This window comes from Gavia stellata, chromosome 11, assembly GCF_030936135.1.
Source record: "Gavia stellata isolate bGavSte3 chromosome 11, bGavSte3.hap2, whole genome shotgun sequence".
Classification (NCBI taxonomy): Eukaryota; Metazoa; Chordata; class Aves; order Gaviiformes; family Gaviidae; genus Gavia; species Gavia stellata.
Window position 1 is genome coordinate 13,144,409 of NC_082604.1, and position 25,304 is coordinate 13,169,712.

Sequence of the window (25,304 nt, forward strand, 5' to 3'; positions counted from 1 at the left end):
ACTTAATAACAAGAGTCTGAATCATCTTGTTGTAGTAAAGCTTCGATAAGAGGACATGGGCAGGGATCTGTCATGGGGGTTTATCAACCTTTGAGAAGGTGCCTTCAGTTTTGTTTTGCTTTATGGAGTTGGGTAGAGAAAGTAGATTCACATTGAGACTCCAATCGTTGTGCTCAGTAAAAGCCTTTATTCGGCTCTTTGACAGCGTTATGAGACAACAGGCTTGTCAGAGGAGTGGAGTAAAGGTCAGGAGGTGGTAACTTCTGCAGCAGCAGTGGAAAGGCTCATCAGCGTTCACCCACTGATGGTAAGCAGGTACTTGAAAGTGTGCCACTGAGGTTTACCACAGTGTAAATGTTGGAGCGCTTAGTGCTTTGCAGGACTAAATCCTAGCACTAACCACTAATTGGCAATGATACTGTGTTGCACATAGATATTAATTTTTCTAAAAATTGTTTGTTGAAAGGAGATTTTAATGCTGGAAAACCACTCAAGCAATGGAGGTAGATTGTTGGTCAGTGCTTATTCTATGCAAATGAAAACATCAGGTGTATGAAAACAGGTGCTGCTATTGTGAATTCTCAGTCACTATTACAGTGACAAGAATTGCGAGGTGTTTGATGTACTTTAAAGTGTTGTTTGTAATGTTTTAAGTGTACCTGGCCTGGAAATGTCGTTCAGGTCTGGTACCTTGTATTGAAAAGATCAGTAACTTGTATTAGTATGTGCTTGGAATTAAAGCCTTATATATTTCCTGTTTATTATTATCAGGCGTAAGCAATTGAGGACGACACTTCTTGCTGTCCGAAGATGGAAAACAACATAACTACTATCTCTCGTGAAGAGCTTGAAGAACTAAGAGAAGCATTCAGTAAAATAGGTACATTTTAAATAAGAAAATAATAAGGATGCTGTTAACATTGCAAAGCTGCATAGGATTTGTGGAAGAAATCTTTATGGATCACTTTGTTTTGATAGGGCCATATTTGCCTTCTATGTTGCCAGTAATATCTAAGAAAATAAGAATGTTTACATAAACCCCCTTATTTTCACTGAAACTATGTGTGTTTATTAATTTCTTTCAACTTCAGCAATGAAAAGAGATACGTTTTCTTGCTGGGCAGTTGCATTATTTGTGCCATTGTATATGCAGCATGACAGGTCTCAAAATTCAGGTTTTTTGAACTCCTTAAATCTGGGAAAAAAAAGTTTGATTAAACTTCAATTGTTAAATATATTTTCATGTTGGATTACTGACACTTTGCTTTTGCTTTACTTGCATGCTTTGGTGAACTAGTAATTTCTCTTTTCATTTATTGGATTGCATTTTACATTTTAAGTAAGCTAAACTTGGAGATCTTGCTTTTGTAGCTAGCAGATGTTAATAAATAACTGTACAATTTTGTATGCTTGACAGGATGTTTGCAGATTAATCAGAGAGTAAACAGAAACAGTGAGAACTTATATAGCAACTAACCCTTATTTCCAGATTGCAATACTGTTGTGAATGTTAAAGTTCATGTCTGCTTTATTTCTTATTTGCTGCAGTTCTGCGAGAGTGATGTGTAACTGTGCAGTTCAGCAAATCAAACAAACATATTTGTGATCATTCATAATGGGGGAACAGGGCTGCTTTAGGCAAGAGATCTTAAATATTGGGAGTCTTTAGCTTGGTAAAGGGACTATTAGGAAGATGTATGTTAGAGATCTGTAAGACCATGAGCAGTATGGAATAGGTGAAGAGGGAATTATTCAGTTTCTGTCAATACAGGTACCACATGGTGCCCAGTAGAGAATCAGAAAGCTTAAAATAAAAAGAAGTAACTTTTCTTCATGACAAATAATAAAACCATGAACCCATTGACTCGGGATGTTGAGACTGAAAAAGAGTAGAAATGCTAAAGGAATAAGATGCATCCATGGAATGTAATTCTTGAGTTGCTGTTAAACAATCATCTTAATGTACTCTGTAGCTCAAGTAGTCTACAGCCTGCAGGAGCTGGAAAGACAGACCAAAGAAAAGAGCACTGGATGCATGTATCAGTCTACTGAGAGGTGTTAGGATAGGTAGATACTCACTGGTGTCTGACAGCTTTTCTATTTGCTTGGTTTTCACCATCTGCATTTCTTCTTTTTCTCCCTTTCCTTCCTGCATGTTTTCACATTTCTGCTATAAGAATTGTCTATACTGCTCCTATTCAGTGAAAAGCATTTTCTTCCTTACTGTATTATGCTTTCAGTAAAATATAAAAATTGAGCATCATTAGCTTTTTTCTTTTTTAATTTTTATATTTCCATGTTTTTATGGATAAATTGCTTGCAGCTATATTGATAAACTGAGAGAAAAGGCATGTATTCAACTCTCTGCTTGTCATCATGGAAACTTACCCTCAGTGAAAGATGAACCTAGAGAAATAAAATAGCTGGTAATGTGAGTGAGCTCGTGAGCATGTTCTCTGCTTTTTAGACCATTCCCGTTATTACGTGTGTTGTTACATTTCTGCAAGCCAGATAGTGGATGGATTAATACGTATGCAGACATAAAGTTTGTCTGTGTAGTGATTTGTGACTTGTTGGTAGTATTGAAAACACAAAAAGAAATATTTTTAACGGGTGTTTTTAGCCTTTTGTCAGCAGTGAAATGTGGCCTTCTTACGAAGCTGTATAGAAGCTACATAGTGTAGTATGGATTACAGGGAAATTACTGTATAGCAGTCAATTATGGCTAGAAATGAAACCATGTTTCTCTGCTTGCCCTTCTAATGTGATACATATTCATCCACTCTAGTATTATTGGCTGAGTTCTGATACTAGAGTTAATGTGAAGAGAGGTCTTTCAACTAGTAAATGAAAAAAACCAAAAGTGGAAGCACCTTGACAAGTCAGAAAAGTGGCCACATCATCTTGCTTCTGTTTCTGACTCATGGTGTTACTTGTGACGTTCTCTTAAATTACTTGTCTTAGATGCATCATTTGTAGAACTGGGAAAATACTATTAATTAATTATTTGTCAAGAGCTTTAATATTATTGTGAAAGAGACTGAAAATTGTTGTCAAACATGGAGAATATTAGCATTAAATATATAAAATGATGGGCATTATATCCAGCACTAGTTATGCTGGATATGATTTCTTGTATTTGAGCTTCATCTATACTGTGTATGGACTACAGCTTTTCTGCTTTTAAAAGTATTTCTCTCCATTGCATGGACATTGCACTACAGGTATGGTTATTTTAATGGACATTCTCAAATTCTGCTTGTATGCATATACATATATACGGAAAAATGCAGATATAAAAGAAATTAGGAACAGTTAATGTGTTTGATTTATGCATTAAATTCAATAAAAACCTAGGTTTGTAAAATGATGCTTTATTATACTAAGACAAGAATTCAAGACAGCTTTCTGCACACAGATTGGCCTAAGGTGGAAATACAAAGGGTATTTTTATGATTTCTTCTGTGCTGCTGCGTTTTTCATCATGAGTAACACAAATTGTACTGCATTTTTCTTAATTAATTTTTATGTGATACAGCCGTTCATTCCTTTCCACAATTGTGGAGCTGTACCATACCTCTTGTTGAAAAAAGCATTGTGATACTTGGACATTCCTGACATGTGGTCCTGGGAGCCAAGTGTAAGTGAAGGAAGCACTACAAATTACTCCCAACAGAGCTAGTTAATAGATTAAGGAAGGTCACCTTTAATAAACAGATACAGATCATCCCAGATTTATTCTTCACAGGTAAGCTTAACCACATCAAAAGTTTAAGAACAGAAAATGTCTATCAGATACTAGGATAAGAAACAAGATGCAGAGTCAGGCAGAGTTCTTGTGTAAGTAGTTTTTCTTGTGCAAGTGTGCTCCTCTAAAAACATCTTGCAGCAGATTTGAGTTCACTGATTGCAAATGGTATAACATCAACAGTAAGAATATAATAATTGATCTCCCTTTCACTTGAATGTTTATAGCGAATTTTGTTGGAAGTCTCAAAAAAAGCTTAAACTTCGCTATTTACAAATTTGCCATCTTGTTATAGCTGTGCTTTGGGATTACAAGATAGCTCCTGAGAAACAGGATGGCACAACTCCTAGCCAGTTGTGTCTCTAATCCACAAGTATTCCTTCATGCTTACTTAGCTATGTCAGAAGAAATACTCATCTCCTAGAACTGTATTTCTCATACTTTATTTATGCTTAACAGTTACTATACTTGGTTCTTCACGTAAGTATAAAAACAACTTGTGCTTTCATTTTACAGATATTGACAACAGTGGGTATGTCAGTGATTATGAGCTTCAAGACCTGTTTAAAGAAGCAAGTTTGCCCTTGCCTGGTTACAAAGTCCGGGAGATTGTAGAAAAAATCATTGCAGTGACAGATAGCAACAAGGACGGGAGAATCAACTTTGAAGAATTTGTGTCTGTAAGATATTCCCTTTAGATGTTTCTCTACTAGTTTAAATACAGTAAATTTTTTCTTCAGAACAGAAGTCAATGTAAGGACTAAAGAAAAGCAGTCAGGTTAACTACTGACTCAACAGATGAGTTAACACTTAGTTATTTGAAGGTAGGATCAATCACAAAATGCTCTCTATCTTTTTATTCCAGATAATTCAGGAATTGAAAAGTAAAGATGTCAGCAAATCTTTCCGAAAATCAATAAACAAAAAGCAAGGTATTACAGCAATTGGAGGAACATCAGCAATATCTAGTGAGGGGACACAGCACTCTTATTCAGGTAAGAAATAATTAAACACAAGCAGATTTTGCATGGAGGAAGACTCTTTAAATTTGCACTACAGACGCATTAAAAAACAACTGGAAAATGTTGCTGTTGAAAGCAAATTAACAGAGAGAAAGTATGTGGAGATGGTCAAGATAAATGTGGGTGGTAGTTTATTAAAATGTGGGCTGTTCAGTTGTTGCTAGTTTCAAGCTGCACTCAGAGGTAAGTTAGACATTTTTGCGAGAACAAAAAATGAAAACAAGCACTGACAGCATGCGGGGGGGGAAATACATGGCCCCTTTGGCGTAATTCTAGTAATGCTAGTCAAGTTTTTGGCTTCATTACATGCTAATCTACTCTTATTTCTATATTCAGATAAAAATGAATTCCCATTTTCATTTCCACAGTGTTAACTAAAATGAAAAAAAAAACCCAAAACAAACCACATATCCTTTCTGCATAGAAGGGCCTCCTCAGCTGTCTCTGTGCCATTGCAGAATTGTTCACTCCCATATGCTTTTTGCATAGCCTGTCTCATACCTGAGAAGTTGCTTTAATACTTGATCTCCCTTTCTTTCTACCTCCCCCTGCTGCATGTCATTTAAGTTGGTAATTGTGCCTAATTGCACTGCAGCTCCTGGTCAGAATGTTAAGCACCTTCCAGGATCATATTGCAATAAACAGTATTGCAACTTTTTTTTGATTGATTCGAGTCTGTGATTTGCTGTGGTTCCTGAAGTGTGTTAAGATTCTATATATGGGGAAGATTGACTTCAGTTAGCTTAAAGGTGGTGATACCCTCTCTCTCGGTATTATCCTTATAGCACCAGCTGCACTTGGTGTATTCCCAAAGCAGGGGATATATTCCATCTCAAAGGATGGCGGGGGCGGGGGGGGGCGGGGCACACCAACAAAGCTAAATGTTTAGACTCCCTTTCATTTTTGGTGGAGAGAAACTGACCCCACTAGAGTGCAATTCATCTGACCTGGTCTCATCACCCATCTAGTTTTTTGATGAGATGAAGTGTGCGCTAGAATTACATGTTTCTTCCCATTGACAATGAAAGATGTGTAATGAATCAGGTGTAGGTACCTGTCTCATATGCTTCTTGAGGTAAGCGACGTGAAAACCACCTGTACTGTCTAGGAATTTGGATACTGATACTTGATTGACTGTTGTCCCAATAAGCATTCTTAGATACATAATAATAAATTCTGCACTAAATACGACAGACAATTTAAAACTGAGGTACTAAACTTCTTAAGTTTCTCAAAGCTAAATACAGCACAGTAGTCCAGATGATAGTCTCAAAAATACTGCTAGTCTCTGAAGTCCTAGTAGAAGGCAGAGTGAAATGCTGCATTTTAAACCAAGGCTGTATAGATTGAGATGTTGCATATTTCAGATCACGAATTTCCCTCTTTTCGTTGTAATTGGTGAGAAACTGAATGTGAAGTCAGCCATGATGATATCTTCCCCATTATGTTGCTATGATTTTTATGTTGTCCTTCAGAAAACACCAGCAGAGGGTGCAGCAGGAGGAAGATCAATCTCTACTTGTCATTTTCTGCATTCTTTCCCGCTGGTCCGTTTCTTTCTGTAACTGGCCCCTGTGAAATTAAGGGGGTTTGTTGCAGTTGAACCTCTTTAACCCAAGCCTGATGTTTAGTAGTATGTGTTCATGGAAATGATAATAGATTATTTTAATGCCGTTTTTCTTTTCAGAGGAAGAAAAAGTTGCTTTTGTTAATTGGATAAACAAAGCTCTACAAGATGACCCAGACTGCAAGCACCTCCTACCTATGAACCCATCAGATGCCAGTCTTTTTAAATCCCTCGCAGATGGCATCCTTCTTTGGTGAGTCCAGGGCTATGAAAAAGAAAAGAAATTAACCTCAAAGGTTAAATGCTGATCACAGTGACATAAATGGAAAAACTTCTGGCAGGCTTTAACATCAAGTCTGCACTCAAATATTTAAACCAGTGTGTAAGATGGGGAAAATCTGTTTGCCCATAGAAATGTTATTTTTAGCAAATTTTTTATGTGACTCTGTCCATATACTATAGAAGTGGGTTTCCACTTCAGACCCATAATTATACATGTCAGATATGTGCAGGCTGTTTATAAAGGAGATAATTACACAGTTCATATATTCATTAGCTGAAATAATTAGAAAACTTTGCTATTTCAAGTATTTTTAAAAGTTACTAAATGTAGTTACTAAATCATAGGATGGGAGGAACAGAAATCTGAATTAAATCTGTGGCAAAACAGAGAGTATATAGTAGGTCCCTTAACTTCAGTCTGCTGTAACTTTCTGGTTAGTTAAAGTAGACTAATAGTATTTGTTCATACAACATGGTAGCAAGGGATTAACAGACATGCTCTGTTACTTAAGTATAAAACACAATCGCTCAAGTTTCTTATAATTACATACTATCTGGGGGGTTCCAGAAGAATGCGCAGTTATTTAACAGGGAAAGGAGATTTAGAGGATGAGGGGGTCTTTTTTTTTTTTTTTGATCTTGTCAGAAATATTTACGGCTAGTTTAAAGTGTTAGGAATTTATAATCCAATAATATATTTTCTGAGACATGCAAGTTTGAAAAAACTCTGACTTTCCTTCCTTAGCAAAATGATCAACTTTTCACAACCAGACACAATTGATGAAAGGGCTATTAATAAGAAGAAACTCACTCCTTTCACTATTTCTGTAAGTAATGCACAGACAGGAACTTGCCACAAATGGAAAAGTAAAATATTTTTCTATAGCTTTTTTAATGACAGTCCTTCTCATGGAGAAAAAAAAAATCCTATGTATTAAAAATGTCAAAGCATGAAATTGTATTTTCTGATAAACTCTGCTGAATTCTCCTGTTTCTTAGATGATTTACAGGAAAACTTCTGTTTTTCATGCTTTCCTTAGTTCTTTCCCTATTTGCTATTCTCGTTTTGCTTTACTAAGTATCTGAAGAAAATCATTTTAGTCTTCTGAGTGGATGGTCAGTTTGTATTTTAGCAATGCAGAAAGTATCTGCATGGCTGTATACTGTATGGTAGGATGATGCATTTTCAATAGTGGAGAGCAGGTTGGACACAAGATGAGAAGATCTGTTTTTAATTGTGTATGAAGTCATGAAAATATTTGAGGGAAACAGTTTTTAAGACCTTAGTTTGGGTATAAGAAAATAAGTCTGGAAGAGGGAGGCAGATCCATAAGTTACGAACCCAATGAGGGGGAAAAAAAAAAATCCTGATTAAAACCCTCAGTGAATTGGTAGACTTTTCATTTCAGGCTGTGAGATTAGAATATGAAAAGTCAAAACACACCACGTTCTAAATCCTCCAAGTGGGTTTTGTAGTCTCTACTTCTTTAAAGAAGATGTGTCAGCGAAGATGATACTACAGGTGTTTATGTTGTCCCTGTAGGTAGTTAAAATATAACACAACAAAATAGAAAGTAATATTTGAGAGCTGCCCAGTATTTTTTTTCTTGGAATGTTTCATCTGTGACAATCACTAGCTTTATTTTCAGTGTCAGGATGTTGAATTGCCATGATTTTCTTATGCTGTCTGTTCAATTACAGTTTAACAGTTGCTTGAATAAATGCGTCAGCCTGTATAAGATCCAAGATGGGATGAAAGTGATGTCAGCAGCCTCCTGCACAGGGCAGAATTCCATATAAGCACGTTTTTCCACAGGATCAAACCCCTGATATTTTGAGCAATATTATTTAATTTGTGTATGTGATACTTATGAACTACAAAAATATTTTGATGATAGTATTCTTCAGTGATCCAAGCTGCAGAAGTTGGTCCATGATTTTTTGGTGGGTCCATATTAAACACTGTCAATAATGCTTTCCATTAAATTTTGATGAGATACGTGGTGGTTCACAAAAAGTCTCCAGAGTGCAGTTTTCCACTGGGAACCATTGAACTAATGCATTATTTCTTATCACTTCTGAAACTTACAAAATTTAATATGAACAAATTTACTGAGAATTACAACCTCATGAATTTGTTAAACAATGATATTCCAAATAGGAAAACCTAAACCTGGCTCTGAACTCAGCATCTGCTATTGGCTGTACAGTTGTCAATATTGGATCACAAGATTTGCAAGAAGGAAAACCACACTTGGTATTAGGACTCCTGTGGCAGATCATTAAAGTTGGTCTTTTTGCTGATATTGAGATCTCCAGAAACGAAGGTAAGAGTAATGCCAGGTATAGCAATGTCGGCAATTTGGAATTAACTGAGACTGCAACAGCAATGACTCCAGCTTTCTTTCAAACTTGCTCTTAGCTCTTATCGCCTTGCTAAATGAAGGGGAAGAACTAGATCAGTTAATGAAGCTTTCCCCAGAAGAGCTCTTGCTACGCTGGGTGAATTACCATCTGGCCAATGCAGGGTGGCAGAAAATCAGTAACTTCAGCCAAGACATTAAGGTATGTAGTTACTGCTCTGATAATTGAACATAATGCTATTTAAACACACTATGCATAGAAACAAATGAGTCAGATCAGAATTATTTAGAAAAAATAGTAGTCATCTGCTTTTTCTAGCTATAGGTTCATCCTGCATTTTTCAACACTGAAAGAGCATTATTTTGATCTCGCTTATCCTATTCAGTTGCTTATACCATGTATTATCACACCACAGTGCAAAGCAAACGTTTCCACAAGGTCATATTCAGGGATGTTCTAATGTTGTTATTAGAATTACTTAGGACAATTTGCACTACCTTATTAGTTACCTTTTTCCTGTCCATCCTTCCCTGCTCTTGGGTCTGCAGAAACGCATCTTTTCTTTTTCTGTTTTAAAGAAGTGGTGTATGGCTTTAAATCTCCTTGTGGTGCATATTTGCTAATGGTGATTGCCCTTCATACCTAGCACTCTACAGAAGAATAGGAAACTTCTTGAGGAAAGAACAGTTATTCAGAGGGCTGTCTGGAGTAGCTGCTGATTCTTGATCCAAGGAGAGAGCAGCCCCCTTCAATCACTGTGCTTTACTGGTGTGCCAATGTATTGACACAAGGGGACTGAAAGGCATGCTGGTTCCTTGGGGCAGATGGCAGATCTGCATAATTCATCTCTCTTCTTCAGTCATTCTGCAAAAGGTATGCAGAGTACTGTAGTAAGTCCAGCTGAAGAGAGAAAAACCCAACTTTTTAAAACTAAAAGCAGGTGGTAAGACCTCTTTTCATTGAAGAAAACCATGACGTTAATTGCTAGTTATATCCTTTCAAATGCCACCAAGAAAGCTATTATTAAAGCAAAGCTTTAACTAGGGTTGTATATGAAAACTACTACTATGGTAAAAATATTACATGCTATTTAAGAGAACTATTAAATACTTCTAAAACTAGCAGGTTTTTGTTTTATTTTCCTAGTTTCTTAGTGTGGAAAAAAACCCCAGAAGTGTACTGAAAACTGCATCAAATAAATATAATTTCTTTTGTCACTATAGATTCATCCTGAAAGAGCCACTTTGCTCTCCATTTTTAATTCCAATTACCTCGTCGATTAAGAAAGAGAAATTTTAATAAAACAGTCTATTGGAAAAGGGTAGTGAAGGAATAAAATACCAACACTGAAATAAGATCCATATTGGGGTTTTTTGTGGGTAACCTCTGTAAATTTGCTTTAAATATCTTAATTACAGCTGTCTAGTTCATATCCAGCAGAATAGATTTTAGTTCATATCCAGCAGAATAGATTTTAGTTCATATCCAGCAGAATAGATTTTAGTTCATATCCAGCAGAATAGATTTTAGTTCATATCCAGCAGAATAGATTTTAGTTCATATCCAGCAGAATAGATTTTAGTTCATATCCAGCAGAATAGATTTAACTAACGTTGTCCAGAATAATTAGCAGACATTCCTTTTCTCTGTCATCTGGCTAAATAAGCTCCATGTGAAATAGTGTAGTAAAACGGCTGTATGGCCTCATCCATATTCATTGAAATTAGGGTGCTATATTTTTGACTTCTATGGCTTTTGAATTGGACTATAAGAGCAGTAAATGGCTATGAAAGGTTACATACTTGCTTTTTTTTTTTAAATATCACACTGTTTGTTTTAGGATTCAAGAGCATACTACCATCTGTTAAATCAGATTGCACCCAAAGGAGATGACCTTGATGAATTGCCCATTAAAATTGACTTTTCAGGATTTCATGTAAGTATCCAGAAACGTAAAAATAGACTGGAATTACCTGAGACTTCTACGTATGTATCCAACATCCTTGTTACAAGGCTGTCCCAGAATCCTCCTTTGTTTTGTAAAGCATGCAAAAGCTCAGTCAGATTCCTGAACGTCACAAAAGCTTAAATGGGTAAAAACTTGAGTAAAGTTCCAGGGCGCTGCTGAAACAGGATAATGCATCCTGCAGTCTAAAACTTGGAGCTATGTTTTGCTTGAAGTGTAGCGTCTAACTGTATTTCATTTTCAGTTGGATCCTCCAACATGAATATTACAACTTCCTGCTCAGTTCTGCTATTCTGGAATTCAGACAAGGGAAAACAGTAAACTTCACAAACCTTGTGATCCTTCCTTAAACCAAATAGCATTCAGAAATAACATGTGAGCCCCTCCAATAACCAGCAGGAAAGTGTGGCATCTGTCAAGCTTTAAGTTGTAAAGGGATAGAGGGTCTAAAACCAGCCTAGGTAGATGTAAAACCACTTTTCTCTAAGCTGCTACATAATGCTCATTGGAAGGATTATTCTGAGAATGCATTTGATACAAAATTGAGCTGCCTGCCTGAGATATCTGTATCTATACATCAATCAGAATCTTAAGCAGAATCTTGTTATTCATTACAATAATGAAAACCCACATCCAAAATTATGTTTGTTTACAAGCTTTAGTTCTCTCAAACTCCTTCATGAGAAGACCTCTGTTTTGTTTGTTTGCTTTTGTTTTGGGGTTTTTTTTGGGAGTGAGAAAGGACAGTAGTTAATTTTTTCCATGTAATTTCCTACATTTTATAAGATCATGTTCTGTAATCAGTCGTAAACCACTATCAATAACATGTAACAACTTGTTCTAAAACAAGTTTCTGGTTGAGTGTACCAACAGTGAATTACTGCTTGTTGTTGAATTCTAACAGTAATTCAATTACTAACTCATTTCCCTATAAATAGTAACTCTTAGTGTTGTGAAGATTAGAGGCAAAAAGTATATGCAACACAGTTTTGAACACTGATTTATTCTCTGTAGATTAATAATAAAGACGAATAAACAAAATAACACATAGGTTACCAACTTAAGATGATTCAGAGGCAAAAATATTAAAAGGAAAGCAAGGTAGTGGGTTATCACATTCTGAAGCATTTAAACTCTTACTGAGGGTTTTGGGCATCATCAGTAATTACTATGCTTGAGAATATCAGTTTAAAGCAGTGATGGTGCACCTTTTGGCACATGTAGCAGAATATGCAGTGTGGGAATCAACAGCTGGGAAACGGAAATATAACCACTACACCTCTGGCTGCTACTGCTGTTGCTGTGATTCATGAGGAATGCTCTGCAGGCAGCCACAGGCGCAAAGGACAGAAAGAAAGTGGAAGGAAGATGGGAAGAAGGGAATTGTTATGGGCTGTTAAGAGCTACCTCAGGCATTGGGGCAATGAGGGAGGAACTGACATGGGTCATTGAAAGATCTGCCAAACTGAAGAGTCAGTAAAGAATGGAAACATGCTAGTATTCATTACAATTTTTTTTTTTTTCTTTTAGGATAAAAATGACTTGAGGAGGGCTGAATACATGCTCCAACAGGCAGATAAATTGGGCTGCAGACAGTTTGTAACTCCAGCTGATGTGGTTGCAGGCAACCCTAAACTCAATTTGGCTTTTGTTGCAAATCTCTTTAACACATATCCAGCCCTACACAAGCCTGACAATTCATCTTATGATGTCAATTTACTAGAAGGTACTCAACTTACTAAGCATACAGGAGACAAAAATATTAGTGATTTCTATTTAAGTATTCTTTCTAGGTTGTGATATAGGATCCCTGTGTGATGGTGCCTATATTAACACCAGCATATAGAGCTTTCTCACTAGCTTTCAATATAAGCTTTAGTAGAAGTCCCTGTTACTGTGAATATCGTTCACTTGTGTTAGCCTGACCAAAGGCTATTCCTGAATAACCTTCTATCGTTCATTTGCAGGAGCAGAAACTGTCCTCTTACTCCCTTTCCGGTTTCCTGTGCTTCTTTCCATACTGTTTATATTTTAGCTGATGCACAAATTCTAGCTTTCCCTAATTTGCAGTGCTATACTATGCAAATGTAATAGTCTTTTAAAGTACTTTTTACATATTGTGTTTATATATGTGTGGGTGTATGTGTATTAGTTTGTTGCCTTTTACAACAGGAAACATTTAAAAAAAAAAAGGGCTTCTGTATCAGCAACCCATATTAATCTATTGCATCAGCAACCTATATAGATCCTAGCGTATCAGCAAGTTTGGACTTTAACTGTACAGTTCAGATCCCTAATGCTAGAGATAAAGGGAAAACGAGTAGCAATCTTTGGCTGTTACCCTTTCTGTGGACCAGCTAATCTAGGATAATGAAATGGCTCCTGCTAGTGTATTTCACAGTTGCTCACTGATCTCAAAGGAATGGTGAGAATCAGGGGTGCTGCACTTGGGAGAATCATCAGCAATGTTCACACATTCCTCTGCATTGCCTACTCCTGCCTTCCTTTTACTGTTCCTATCACGTTTCCTTTCCATCTAGGTGAGTCCATCTTCCTTTGCTCCTTTTTTTTTTCATAATTTGTCTCCCCCGCTGCATCCTTATTTCACAAGTCTTGTATCCCTCAGACCACTCGTTTCGGGCTTCCTGCTTTTCTAGTTTCAGCTGGGTGCGAGCTGTGGTAGAGGTATCAGAGCACAGGAGGTAGTCTTCCATTTTCAGCTGCAGCCCCTGCTATCTAGGACAAATGATTGAAGGAAAGGCCTGCTTTTCCTCTGCTGCAATTTTGTTAGAAATGTGTGTTCTTGGAAATGTATACAGGAGCAGAGGTGGAATATCTTCAGTTCAGCTTCTCTGTTATGAACATAAAGTTGCAGGTGTGATTCAAAATACTGAAAACTTGGTCAAATTTAGAAGAGTTTTCATTGGCATGGCAAAAAACCAGCTGAACTACTTTCTGAACGTTCCTAAAATATTTAGATGAGATCAAAGTCTCAGCTAAAACAGTTTGCAAAAAGTTACAATCACCTGAATGCTAGATTATGATTTTTGTAATGATAAATACTGGCCAAATTTAACTTACTACTTATAGTATATATTTTAGAGATAGATAATCATGCCAATGTTATCTGTTCCAAGTCAAGTAGACAAATCTCCTTTGCCTCCAAATAATAACTCCTGTGGTGTCATGTAGATCTAAACCATCAAAATAGTTATTTCGGCAAAAAAATGATGATGTTAATGTATTTTTCTGTTAACTTGTTTTATTTTTTCTGTAAAATCCTGTGGTTTTACTGATGTTTTCTCAAGGTAGTGTTATATAAAATATAAGATATTCATTTCTTTATAGTTTCATCATAGATTGTCTGTTGAAATCTGACTTATAATTTATAATGCTTTCCTATTTTGCTTCATGAAATGCAGATTTGACCCCTCCTAATGTAGGTACTGTATTTAGTACTTTTCTGTACTCCATAGAAGTGTTTACTCTGCAATTTTTCTTTTTTTTCCTAGTGTTTTAATCATCTCTGTCCTTTTCTGGTTGATTTTTGCATTGTTCTTGGATTTTTCTATTGCTTTAATATGCCGTCATAAGAGAAGGAAAAACCCCCCACAGGTCTAATATGGTGCATATAAAATGGGGGCAGGACTGGCAGTAAGTCAAATGCCATATAGTTTTTTCTGTGAGTTTAACCAGTAGGGGCCTTCCGTGAACCAAGATGTAAAGCTCTAGGCACATGTGGGTGAGTAGAGCTTTCTGAAAGCCTTCATTTTCCTGCATTAAATTCCATCTTCTCAGTGACTGTTACACCCAGAGAGTATGATGTGGCTGTTCTCTTTGGTTTAAGACCATGAACACTGTGCGTAAACTGACATCTGCTCTAATAATGCTTAACAACTCTGGTGATGTGCACTTGCATACAGAGAGAATATCCCTTAGGTATACTGACGTAGCAAAATTAACTTTGGGTATTATGTGGGGATGGAGGGGGGAGTCCTGACCTCAGACAATGCATGGCCTTTAACAGGCTGTTGCTGTTGCTCTGAGGAACCTCTCACTTGTGGGGAAGGCAGCAGAGTTTGGAGTCGGCCACATAGAAAGCTGAGTTCTTGGGGGGAGGAAGAGGAGGGGCTTCTGTCCACACTCATTTCCTCCAGTGTAGATGTCCTCTGCTGCTGTTGCTTAGTCCGCTGGCAGCCTTCAAGGCTGCTACCATGAGAGGGTAAACTACTCCCAGTCAGGCCAGCTGAACTGAAGGTGCAAATTGCATCTTGAGCTCTGCTGTCTTTCAGAGAGACTCTATCGGTTTTTGGAGCCCTTTGGATTCTTGACCCCATCCCTATGGCTGTTCCTCATTCAGTTCCATAGTATAATGGTCTCAAAGAAAGAGATGGCAATAAATATAAAGGATACTACCAAATTTGCTCCTCTCTCTTTTGTGTAGCTCTGCCCCCTTTCTCCAGTTTTCCAATGATTTTGGCTATCTGCTGCACCACTCAGCAGAAGATATGCTCCTGATAGGATCACAAGGTATATTTTGAATAAAAGAATAGAGAGAAAAAATTGGTCAGTTCTCAGCCATCTGGAAAACTTATGAACGCTTATGTGTTGCATGATAAAGGGATTTGTTTAGAGTGGTATATTAAATATAGTATGCTGGGTTTAGTTCCTGGATTCCAGCTATCCAAAAGCTTGCTGCCCAACTTGCATGCTCATGCTCTTGCTTGGCTACTTTGGATTCTTTCGACAGTGTTAAGCATGCATTTTAAAATTCTCAATCTGAGTGCAGTTGCTGAGTGTCTGTTTTTGTAGCTATGCTTTCTTTAGTAAGAGTTCATGAAATAATCTTGTTACTCTTTGCAATGGAGAATTGTTCCTAAAAGCATTTTGCAGTCAGTATTTTCGGTATTGCAAACCAACTCAAAGCTCAGTAAGCCTAAAAACTTTAAAAAAAAAAAAAAGGCAAAAGGGACTTGCTTCAAAATATGATAACCTCTTAAGCTGCTTTTTATACACTTAAATTATGTATCATGCTTGTATTTTTACTGTATCTTTTATGGAAAAACACTGATACTTTTAATAACTTTGTAACAAAATGTGATTCTGTGTTTTTTAAATGTTATTGTGGGAAGAAATATGTGAAACAAAGCTGCCTGCCCAAAGACCTTGCAGAATAGTATTTTTCTTTGTTTCAGTATGTATTTGTCAGATTCTGGTAATTTTTGCAAGTAAATCTTTGAAACAAATCCTAGTTTGAATTGAATATAAAAAACCCCTCATAATTTAGAAAATATAGCAGTGGGATGAATATAAACTATTTCATAATAATTGGAAAGGAAGCTAACTGGTAAGCTGGTTGAAACTTTTAAAATAAAATTTATTCTGTTGGCAAGTGTCAATTACAGCTGAAATTTCTGAATTTAAATTTTTTATAAATGTATTTTAAAGTTCAGAGCTTTTTGTGTAAAAGGGGAAGAGACCTAGATTAAAATTGTAACCTTGATCTAAAAATCGATGTTATGACATAGGTCTATTTCATGGAAAAATATTAAAGAAGTTTTCTTTCTATTCTAATGATAAATACATATCTATACAGTTTTGCAAAAACGTTCCTTGTTCTGTAGTCAACATAGAACTGCAGTAGTAAATGAGACAATTTTCATGCTATGTAAACCTCATTAGACAAACTTGGTACCATTATTCTCTAAGGAACAAACAAACAAAAAAAACACAAAGAAAAATCTTATTTGTTTTTTTTACATGTTTTAGTCCTGAGGAATCTGTTCTTTCATTGTTTGGGGAGGTTTTCTCCCTCCTCAATATCCTTTCTGTTTTCTTAACTGTAGATTATCAGCCCAGGGAAACAAAGTGATGAGGTTATTCCAAGCTCGCATATTCAGGCTAAATATTTTCTTAAATGCTCTTCTTTGATGTAAGAGAAAACAGCTTATGCAGCACTGATTCACATGCAGTTGGCCACAGATACATTGTTAAAATTTAGGTGATGTATGTAGAAAATGAATGTATTACTGCAAGCTGTAACTTTATAAAGAGCGAGCATTAGTATAGGAATTCAGGATTGCAATAGATGAAAACAATCTAAGTCAGGAAAGTGAAGGTTGGGGTTTTTTTCTACTGAATTTTCTGCATTTCTCATAAGCAGAGTTTCTAATTAAAACTGCAAAAATAACTAGCCCCCTTGACAGAATAAATAGCTTCACAAATTTAACCAATACAATACTGCCTTTCTGAGTCTCCAGTGTTAAAAACTAAAAAGGTGAGGTCTGTTGCTTTGGGGAGGACCTTCACAAATTAATATTGGGAACTTCAGTGTGGCGAGAAGTGGAGCTGTAGTTTCTGGAGTTTGATGCAATTGCAATGAGTGTGTTAGTACTAACTTTAAATAAAAATATGCCATTTCAAACAGATTTAAAAATACTGTTGAATTTTTTTGTTTGTTTTGTTTTAGGAAATCATTATTAATCATCACTTTTTTTCTCCATGATATCTTAATTATCTGAAATATAGCCAACCAACTGTCTATTTTTGTATTTTATCAAATTGTATTTACACAGGAAAATGTAGTCTAATAGTACTCCCTGTAGTGCTTCTGGCCTTCTGCCCAGAACTGAGGGACTCTGAATTTGATAGGATTGCCTCAACTTACTGGCAAGTAGAGACTACTGTTAGGGAAAGGATGAACTCATTTTTGGGGTGGGGGAAGGGGTATGAGAGTCTTTTAAACATTGCTTATTGAAGTGTTTTCTCCAATAATTTACATAGAATCATATTTGTCACCATAGGAGAAAGTAAGGAAGAAAGGACCTTCAGAAACTGGATGAATTCACTGGGTGTAAGCCCGTATGTTAATCACTTATACAGGTAAGGCTTTTTTTAAAACAATAATTTTAATTCACTTGAATGACAGGGGAAGAAAGAAGGGAAGAAGAAAGGGAAGTTGTATTTCTACTAGAACAGTGATTTCCAGGTTTCCACACAGTGTGATAGGAACTTCAAAACTGGTCTGTAGAACCACATCAAGCAGTATCTGACTCAGATATTCCATTCATGGTCTAGAAATACTAGAAAACCTAAAAAGTTTTGATATGCTCCCCTCACTCACTTGTGTTTTGAATTACATTTTTTAAAAAGTTGAGGTAATTGTGTTTTATAACGTGTGATTTGTATTTTCACTCATGACAGATGAAATGACCACAAACCTATTGAAACAGTAATTTAATTCTAAACTATAGGAGAAGATATATGTCTGCTGACTAGACTGTAAGAATCTATGCAGTGTGGTATTCCCTCAAAACAAAGGGCTTTTTAGCATGCTTTTCAGATGCTTCTGATTGCTTTCAAATTGTGCCAGCAGTTGATTCAAATCCTGTCAATAAAAGATGGGATATAGGGAGCAACTGAGAACATCTGCTTGCATGTGTATTTGTTGTTAGAAAACAGAAACAATAAAACCTAACCTCTGTGAAGTGATACCATCTGTAGAGAGCTTAACATGGAGAATTTAATTTAGCAAGTACCTGAAGGGGATTATCAGGAACGCAATTTATAAGGGGAATATAATACTTCTCCTAATATTCTTTTTTCACAATATAAGTACATTGGTTTTGATTATTCTTTAGCAAAATACGTCTGTAGGTGCAGATAAAGCATGAGTATTTAACATTTTGGAAAGTTCTGAGGAAATGAAAACTCCATCAATAAATGAAAACTCTTGAGCTAGATGTTTTATCTATGCCTACTCTATGAAAGCAATTATTTAATTAAAGTTGGTAAAACCAGTGGCTGTGCTTACTTCGCTGAGATTTGTTAAAATAATGAAATGAAATATACAATTTAATGTAAATAATCGCTGAAATCAAGCAATATGATGTAGGCTAGTTTCTCCACAGAACGGCACAAATTTTTGTTTATGTGACTGGAATTTTTCAGCAACTTAATTACACTTTGAGAAGTCTCAAGTACTTAACATTTTCATTTTGAATATGAGCTTTTGTATTTAAAAACACTGTTTTACTCTGGTTTAGTGACCTCTCTGATGCTTTAATAATCTTCCAATTGTATGATATGACTCGTGTGCCGGTTGACTGGAACCATGTCAACAAACCTCCTTATCCGTTACTTGGTGGTAATATGAAAAAGGTGGGTAGATACTCTGTAATACAGTCCAGTTTCACTGTCTCACATTGTGCTGTTTGTGATAATATGGGTTGTCTAGATTTGCATGCTACTGAAACAGTCCTGGCAAAAAAAAAGGAAAAAAATGTCTTCCAGATATTATCCCAAGGAATAAATAGCAGTTATAGCATATATAACTTTAGTTTATAAATGTGGACACCTTTTGGCAATATTTAATTTAGGGTCTAATTAGGGTATATAAGTAAAAGTTTCAGGTCTGACACAGCTATTACTGCCTGATGCTCTTATATTGTAAGGTGTTTCCTCACAGAGCATTTATATATGCTGCCAGGAGAATTTGTGCAAGACTTGCAGAATTCAAGCTTTCAGTTAGTTTTGTGATTATTATGAAGCCAGAAATGTAGAAGGAAAAAAATTACAGTGTGTTTAAGAACACCACATTGCAATATTTTTCCAAATTCAGTTTTGATGTAAGTATATATTAATTAATTGACTTTAAGTGGAAGTGAACTTGGTTTTCTCAAGTACAAAAAAGATTGTTACTGGAATCTTGCATACTTGCATTTATAGTAAAAACTGTGTTATTTTAATTACAGTGTAGAAAGGCTAGAAATCTTTCTTTACCTCCAAATCTCACCATAGGTAACAGTAAGCCAAAGTAATTCAAAACACACATAGATCACAGTCTGTGTTATAGAAATATTAAGGTGTCTTCATTATTTGCACACAATATTTATTTTTAGATTGAGAATTGCAATTATGCAGTAGAACTCGGGAAGACAAAAGCCAAATTCTCACTGGTTGGTATTGCTGGACACGATCTAAATGAGGGTAATCCAACTCTGACTTTGGCTTTGGTATGGCAGCTGATGAGAAGGTAAGTTAGGCACAGTATATGATAGATGTGTGTATAAGTGTCTCTGTATATCAAGGCAAATTAAAGCTAGTGTTCAGTTTACCCAACAGGTATTCTAGAGAGTCATCTCTAAATATCCGTTTTCTCTAAGATAAACTTTTATACCTTTTTTTTTTAGTTTTACATACTGTGTAGTGTGTGTAGTACACACAGAATAGTGTGTATGTGTTCGCATCCATTTATAGAGACAACGAAAACCTATACCAAAAACTGTGATTAAAATTATAAATCCTGCCGTAAGTAAAAAGAGCACAATTTCTCATGTTGATTCCATGTATCTTTCCGTAAGTAGAGAGCAATTTAAATATTTTTAAAAATAAAAAGAAAAAAATAGGAAGAGGCGATGTATGCTACAGAAGTTAAAATAGGAAGAAATTTTTAGGCCATCACAGCTATAGTAATGTGACTATCACAAAATTAAAATCTTGCTAGTGTACGGAGCAGCAAAAAAATATATTATAAATTGATTTCAGTAAAGAGTATTTTATTGCAGATATTTTCCACAAGCTAATTTCCTCAGACCTACCCAAAAAAAAAAAAAAAAAACCTCAGTGCTTTTTGTCTCTCAGGCTGTCGTGATTCAGTTTTCAAGGTGACTTGAATGGTAGGGGGCCATTTAAGCTTATAAAGTAAAATTGGTTATGATGTACTGAATAAAACAAATATATGAAGAAGATGTAACAGTGAATATTATGAAGTTTGGGATGTTATTTTATTCTTGCAACAACCAAAAAAGTGATTTGAAGTACTAAATAGTTTATAAGGCAAGGGTACCTTATGAAGATGAGTACTTGGCATTGCTACTGTGCTGAAGTAATATTTCACTTTTGCTTGTAGCTTTGTACTGTTAGCAGAGTCAAGTTCTACCCCTCACTTAACCCAGATTCTTGTTTTCTTTATTGAAGGTATACTTTGAATGTACTATCAGATCTTGGAGAGGGAGAAAAAGTAAATGATGAAATTATTATTAACTGGGTGAATCAGACACTTGCAAAAGCAAGTAAGAAAACTTCAATTACAAGTTTCAAGGTAATCAATTTCATTTACTTATCTTCTTTCCACATATAACCTGATCTGTTAACAATTTGGCTTTAACAGTGGCTCTCCCATCAGCTAGCATAATTGTGTAAGGGAGTATTTCTTACAGTCTGTGAATCTTCAAAAGTATTTTACAAGTCTATTAATAAGAAACAAAAAGAAATTACAATTGCTGCTGTAAGAGTCAAAACAAAATTTAAAAAAAACCCCAACAACAAAAAAGGCTAAACTTTCAAAGGGGCTTCTGTCTGAAGTTACCAGTGTTTGGGCATGTCATGTCATATATCTTCCAAATTTTTGGGTATAGGCACTCTCATGCTTGTACAAACATGAAGAACAATTTTGGAAATACTGGGCGGGGGGGGAGTGGAAATCACCATTTTTAATAACGGCTGGTCAAAAAGGTGTACTCATGTGTGAGAGAGCCAGGAGAGGGAGCCCAAGTTAACTAGTGACATCTTTTGTCTTTGGCACTGCTGATGTGCACCAGACCTGTAAAAAATACAGGAGCTTTTCCCATTCAGCAAATATGAACAAATTGATAAAGGAAGCTTTCCTTTCACATTTTTAAAGTGTTAAACACTAAAGAAGTCATATGTATGTCAGGTGTGTCATGCTGTGTGAATCTCATTCTTCAGAAATTGTAGACTAATAATTGCACTTGCATGCAATTACAGCATTCTTATACAGGTTCATTGTATGCTCTGAAATAGTTATGTCTGTGGTTCACAACAGGAACATAAGAACCTAGCAAGTTAAATATTTGAGAGCTCACTGTGTTATGAAATTGAATTAAGTGAGCATTAGGCAAAAGGTAATATCAAATAATTTTATAGAACAAAATATTTATTTTGTACTCTACAAGGTAACTTAGGCCTTCATCTTCTTAAAAGGGATTGCTGCTTCTCTTATTTCTACATAAATTGTAATAATCGTGGTATAAATAAGTTGAAAGTACAAAGAGAATTTGTCCCAACACCTTGCTTTTGGTATGCCTGTGGTTTTTGGGGGGGCATTGGTTGTGTTTTTCAGGTAACTCAACTGATAGTAGACCAATAAAGAAAAGGAGCTACTGATGTAAACTGACATTATTCAGTATACCTTTTTTACTACTGGCTGTTGACAACATTCACATATATATTGTCTTTCACAATTTGAGTTTTTGTCTGTATTTTGGGGTTACTGCAGCAAGCAGATTGTGTAGCAGAGAAAGCAGAGGTCCTGGATACTTACTGTGGACTATGAAAGCAAAGTTACGTTGAATTGCTGTTAGTTCAAACAATAAAAATGACTAAGGTGTGGGTTTTGGCTTATGGTCTTGGGGAGATACTCCATGCATTCAGTGTCTTCAAGCAGGTTTATATTACTATTTTTAAATGCATAATTAATGTGGTGGCTCTATGGGACTTCACTGAAATTGAAATCATGGTTCTGACCTGGTGGTGAAGGCAGCCGTACGTATCATGTGGCTTATGTGCAGGAACAGAGCCAGCCTCCCTGGCACTGTCTGCCGACTGTTGGTTTGACATCATCAGCTGCTTATCTACCTTAACAGTTGGGAGGAAATAATTGCAGCAATAGCACGTGCTGTTTTAAGAATAGAAGAAAACACATGTCCCTGTATTAAATACAAAACACAAACTGCTCGTACTAGCTCAGCATACCATCCGAGTTGAAAAAATTACAAAAAGAGTGAGCCGTAAACTACTGCAGAAAATAGTTCTGTTACAAGAAAATGAGAAAAATAAAAGTAGTTGGGGAATGTAAATACCTTTTTGTTGTCTTGAAAGTCTGGTCCTTGGACTTCTTTCAAAGTTCCCTTCCTTCCTTGGTGAAGGGGGATAATTTCTTTCATTAAATAAATGGGAACCATTTGTGTAATAGTATCATCAACAACTGAGCGTGAACCTTATAAATTTGATTGCAGAAAAGAAAATTAGACCTCATAAAGGGGGGGAAAACCTTCACACAATAAAAAGTAACAAAACATGCTGCTATCTTTCAATAGGTATGTAAGATGTGCTGTAGGGTTTTTTGCATTGTGAAGATGGACTAATCAAAGCAAGTTCTTTATACTAATCTTTTGAGTCTTTTCTCTTAGGACAAATCAATTAGCACTAGCTTACCTGTCCTAGATTTAATAGATGCCATTGCACCAAAAGCAGTTCGTCCAGAAATGGTCAAGAGAGAAGATCTTTCTTACCAAGACAAACTGAATAATGCTAAGTAAGTTTTAAATGAATGTTTTGTATTTTTCCTAAAATGCAGGAAATGCATGAATTCGTGGCGTAATGAATGATTTACTGATTTGTTCAGAGAGATTACACTATTAGTGGATTTGTTTCAAACAGAATGTATTATAAATTCTAATATTCTAGAGCTCTTTTTCTGGCATATTTAAAATACAAACTCAAATTCACAGCTGATATGACCTACCACTACTGCACTGCAATTTGTTTATTGGGTTTATGGGTTATGCTATAACCCACATTGGTATTGACAAAAATAAATGCTTTGATAAGCAGTACTGCCAATACAATTGCTAATACATGCTTTCTTCACAATAATGTCTATTTTCTTGTAGAGATTAAGTACTGAGTGAACAGGTGTATCCTGCTATTAAAATCCGTTGTTGTTGTTGTGAATCTTGGCACACTAGTAGGTGCAAGGAAAGTAACTATTTATTTTCTGTTTTTCCAAGGTATGCCATTTCAGTTGCTCGAAAAATCGGTGCTCGTATATATGCTCTCCCAGATGATCTGGTTGAAGTGAAGCCAAAAATGGTGATGACAGTGTTTGCATGTTTGATGGGGAGAGGACTGAACAAAATAAAATAATGAAGACATGTAATATAACTTTCTGCCATGTTAAGCATGATGAATGCCTCACAGTTTACAGAGTTCTGAAGCTTAGTATAAAACGAGAAAATGTGTATGCACAAATATACTCTTAATTATGTTTAATAATGTGTTTATTAGTTAAAATTTCATAACACATTGATTATTTATAATATTTTCAGAACATGTTCATTACCAAATTAACATCGCACATTTGTATTGCTTTAAAAAAACCCACACCATTATCAATCACGCTTCATTCATATTAGTTTCCATAGTATCGTAAGAATCTGCGTAATTTTACATACGTTATTTCAGGACCTATTGTGAAACATTGATTTTTTTTTTTTTTGGTGGGTGTTACTTACATGTACTTATACAAGTCGCAAGGTGCATTCGAATCCTATTATATCACTCCTAACTGCACAAAAGTTATCATCCTTGCCTTATTCTTTGAGAGCTCAACTCCTGTTGAAGCCAATGAGAGTCCTGTCATTGACTTCAATGAGAGCAAGTGAAGGCTGATGATAATGTCTGGAAACTAATGAATATTGATAAAGCTGATGAAACTTTTTTGTGGGAATAATCTTTAAATATATGTAGTAGTTTTGTTCTGTTACTGAGCAGGAGCTTTTACAGCCTGTGTCATAAGGAAAAAAACCCAGCAAATAGTAAACAAATGTAGTCCTGTCATCATTAGGTCTGTATATGTGTTAGCTTTTGCAGTTGGACTAAACATCTGATTTTTTTAATTTTTCATAAAATATTCTGTAAGTAAACAATCAAGACCTGGCTAATCCAGTTTGGGGTTTCACATTAATGTATTGCATTTCCGTATAGATTGCACCTTTGATTTTTTTCCTAAAGTGTGTATCATGTGTGCAGAGGTTTTGTCTTGGAAGACTGGTGCATTGTCTGGATGAGATGAGGTCCATAATTATTTTCTTATTAATTTTAAAGTAAGTATTTGTACTCCTTTCTCTGCAGCTGTAAATTTTCACCAAACATTCTGGAGCTGTGTGTTTAATAAAGTTGTTACCAGAAGCCAAACAGTAAGAAAGAAGGAAAACGAAATAAAAATGTAAGATTTTTAAAGTATGAAGCTGCTATTTTCTCTCTTAGCTCCTGAAAACAGTCATAAGTGTGGCAAAACCCAAGACTCATGATAAGTGAACAGCTGGACTAAGCTTTACATCTTCAGTATCTTGTACAACATATTAACAGAAAGAGGATGCATTCATTTAGTTTGTGTTATATAAGGGGATACTGGGAGTACTGCTTGCTTTTAGATCCATTTGTTTCTGTTTACTGGCTTATATTGTCTGGACAAGAATAAATTATTAATATTTGATAGTTACCTAGTTTCTAGTCCCAGTTCCAAATGATGACCGGGTGTTGTACAGAATT

The 25,304-nt window shown here is 35.7% G+C and overlaps 1 protein-coding gene across 2 annotated transcripts; it reads left to right on the plus strand.

Moving 5' to 3' along the window:
* Window positions 1-810: 810 nt before the first annotated feature.
* PLS1 (plastin 1) lies at window positions 811-23,903 on the plus strand. Of its 2 annotated transcripts, none has more exons than XM_009817415.2 (15): window positions 811-880; window positions 4,265-4,428; window positions 4,614-4,743; window positions 6,458-6,590; window positions 7,365-7,446; window positions 8,781-8,946; window positions 9,042-9,184; window positions 10,824-10,919; window positions 12,480-12,675; window positions 17,753-17,831; window positions 18,995-19,109; window positions 19,850-19,983; window positions 20,928-21,051; window positions 23,162-23,286; window positions 23,762-23,903. In XM_009817415.2, exons 1-15 carry the CDS (start codon window positions 811-813, stop codon window positions 23,895-23,897), a joined length of 1,893 nt encoding a protein of 630 aa, XP_009815717.1. In that variant the 3' UTR covers window positions 23,898-23,903. The 2 variants fall into 2 exon arrangements, with proteins under 2 accessions (XP_009815717.1, XP_059678622.1); XM_059822639.1 differs by having other exon boundaries at window positions 4,265-4,347.
* The last annotated feature ends 1,401 nt before the right edge of the window (window positions 23,904-25,304 follow it).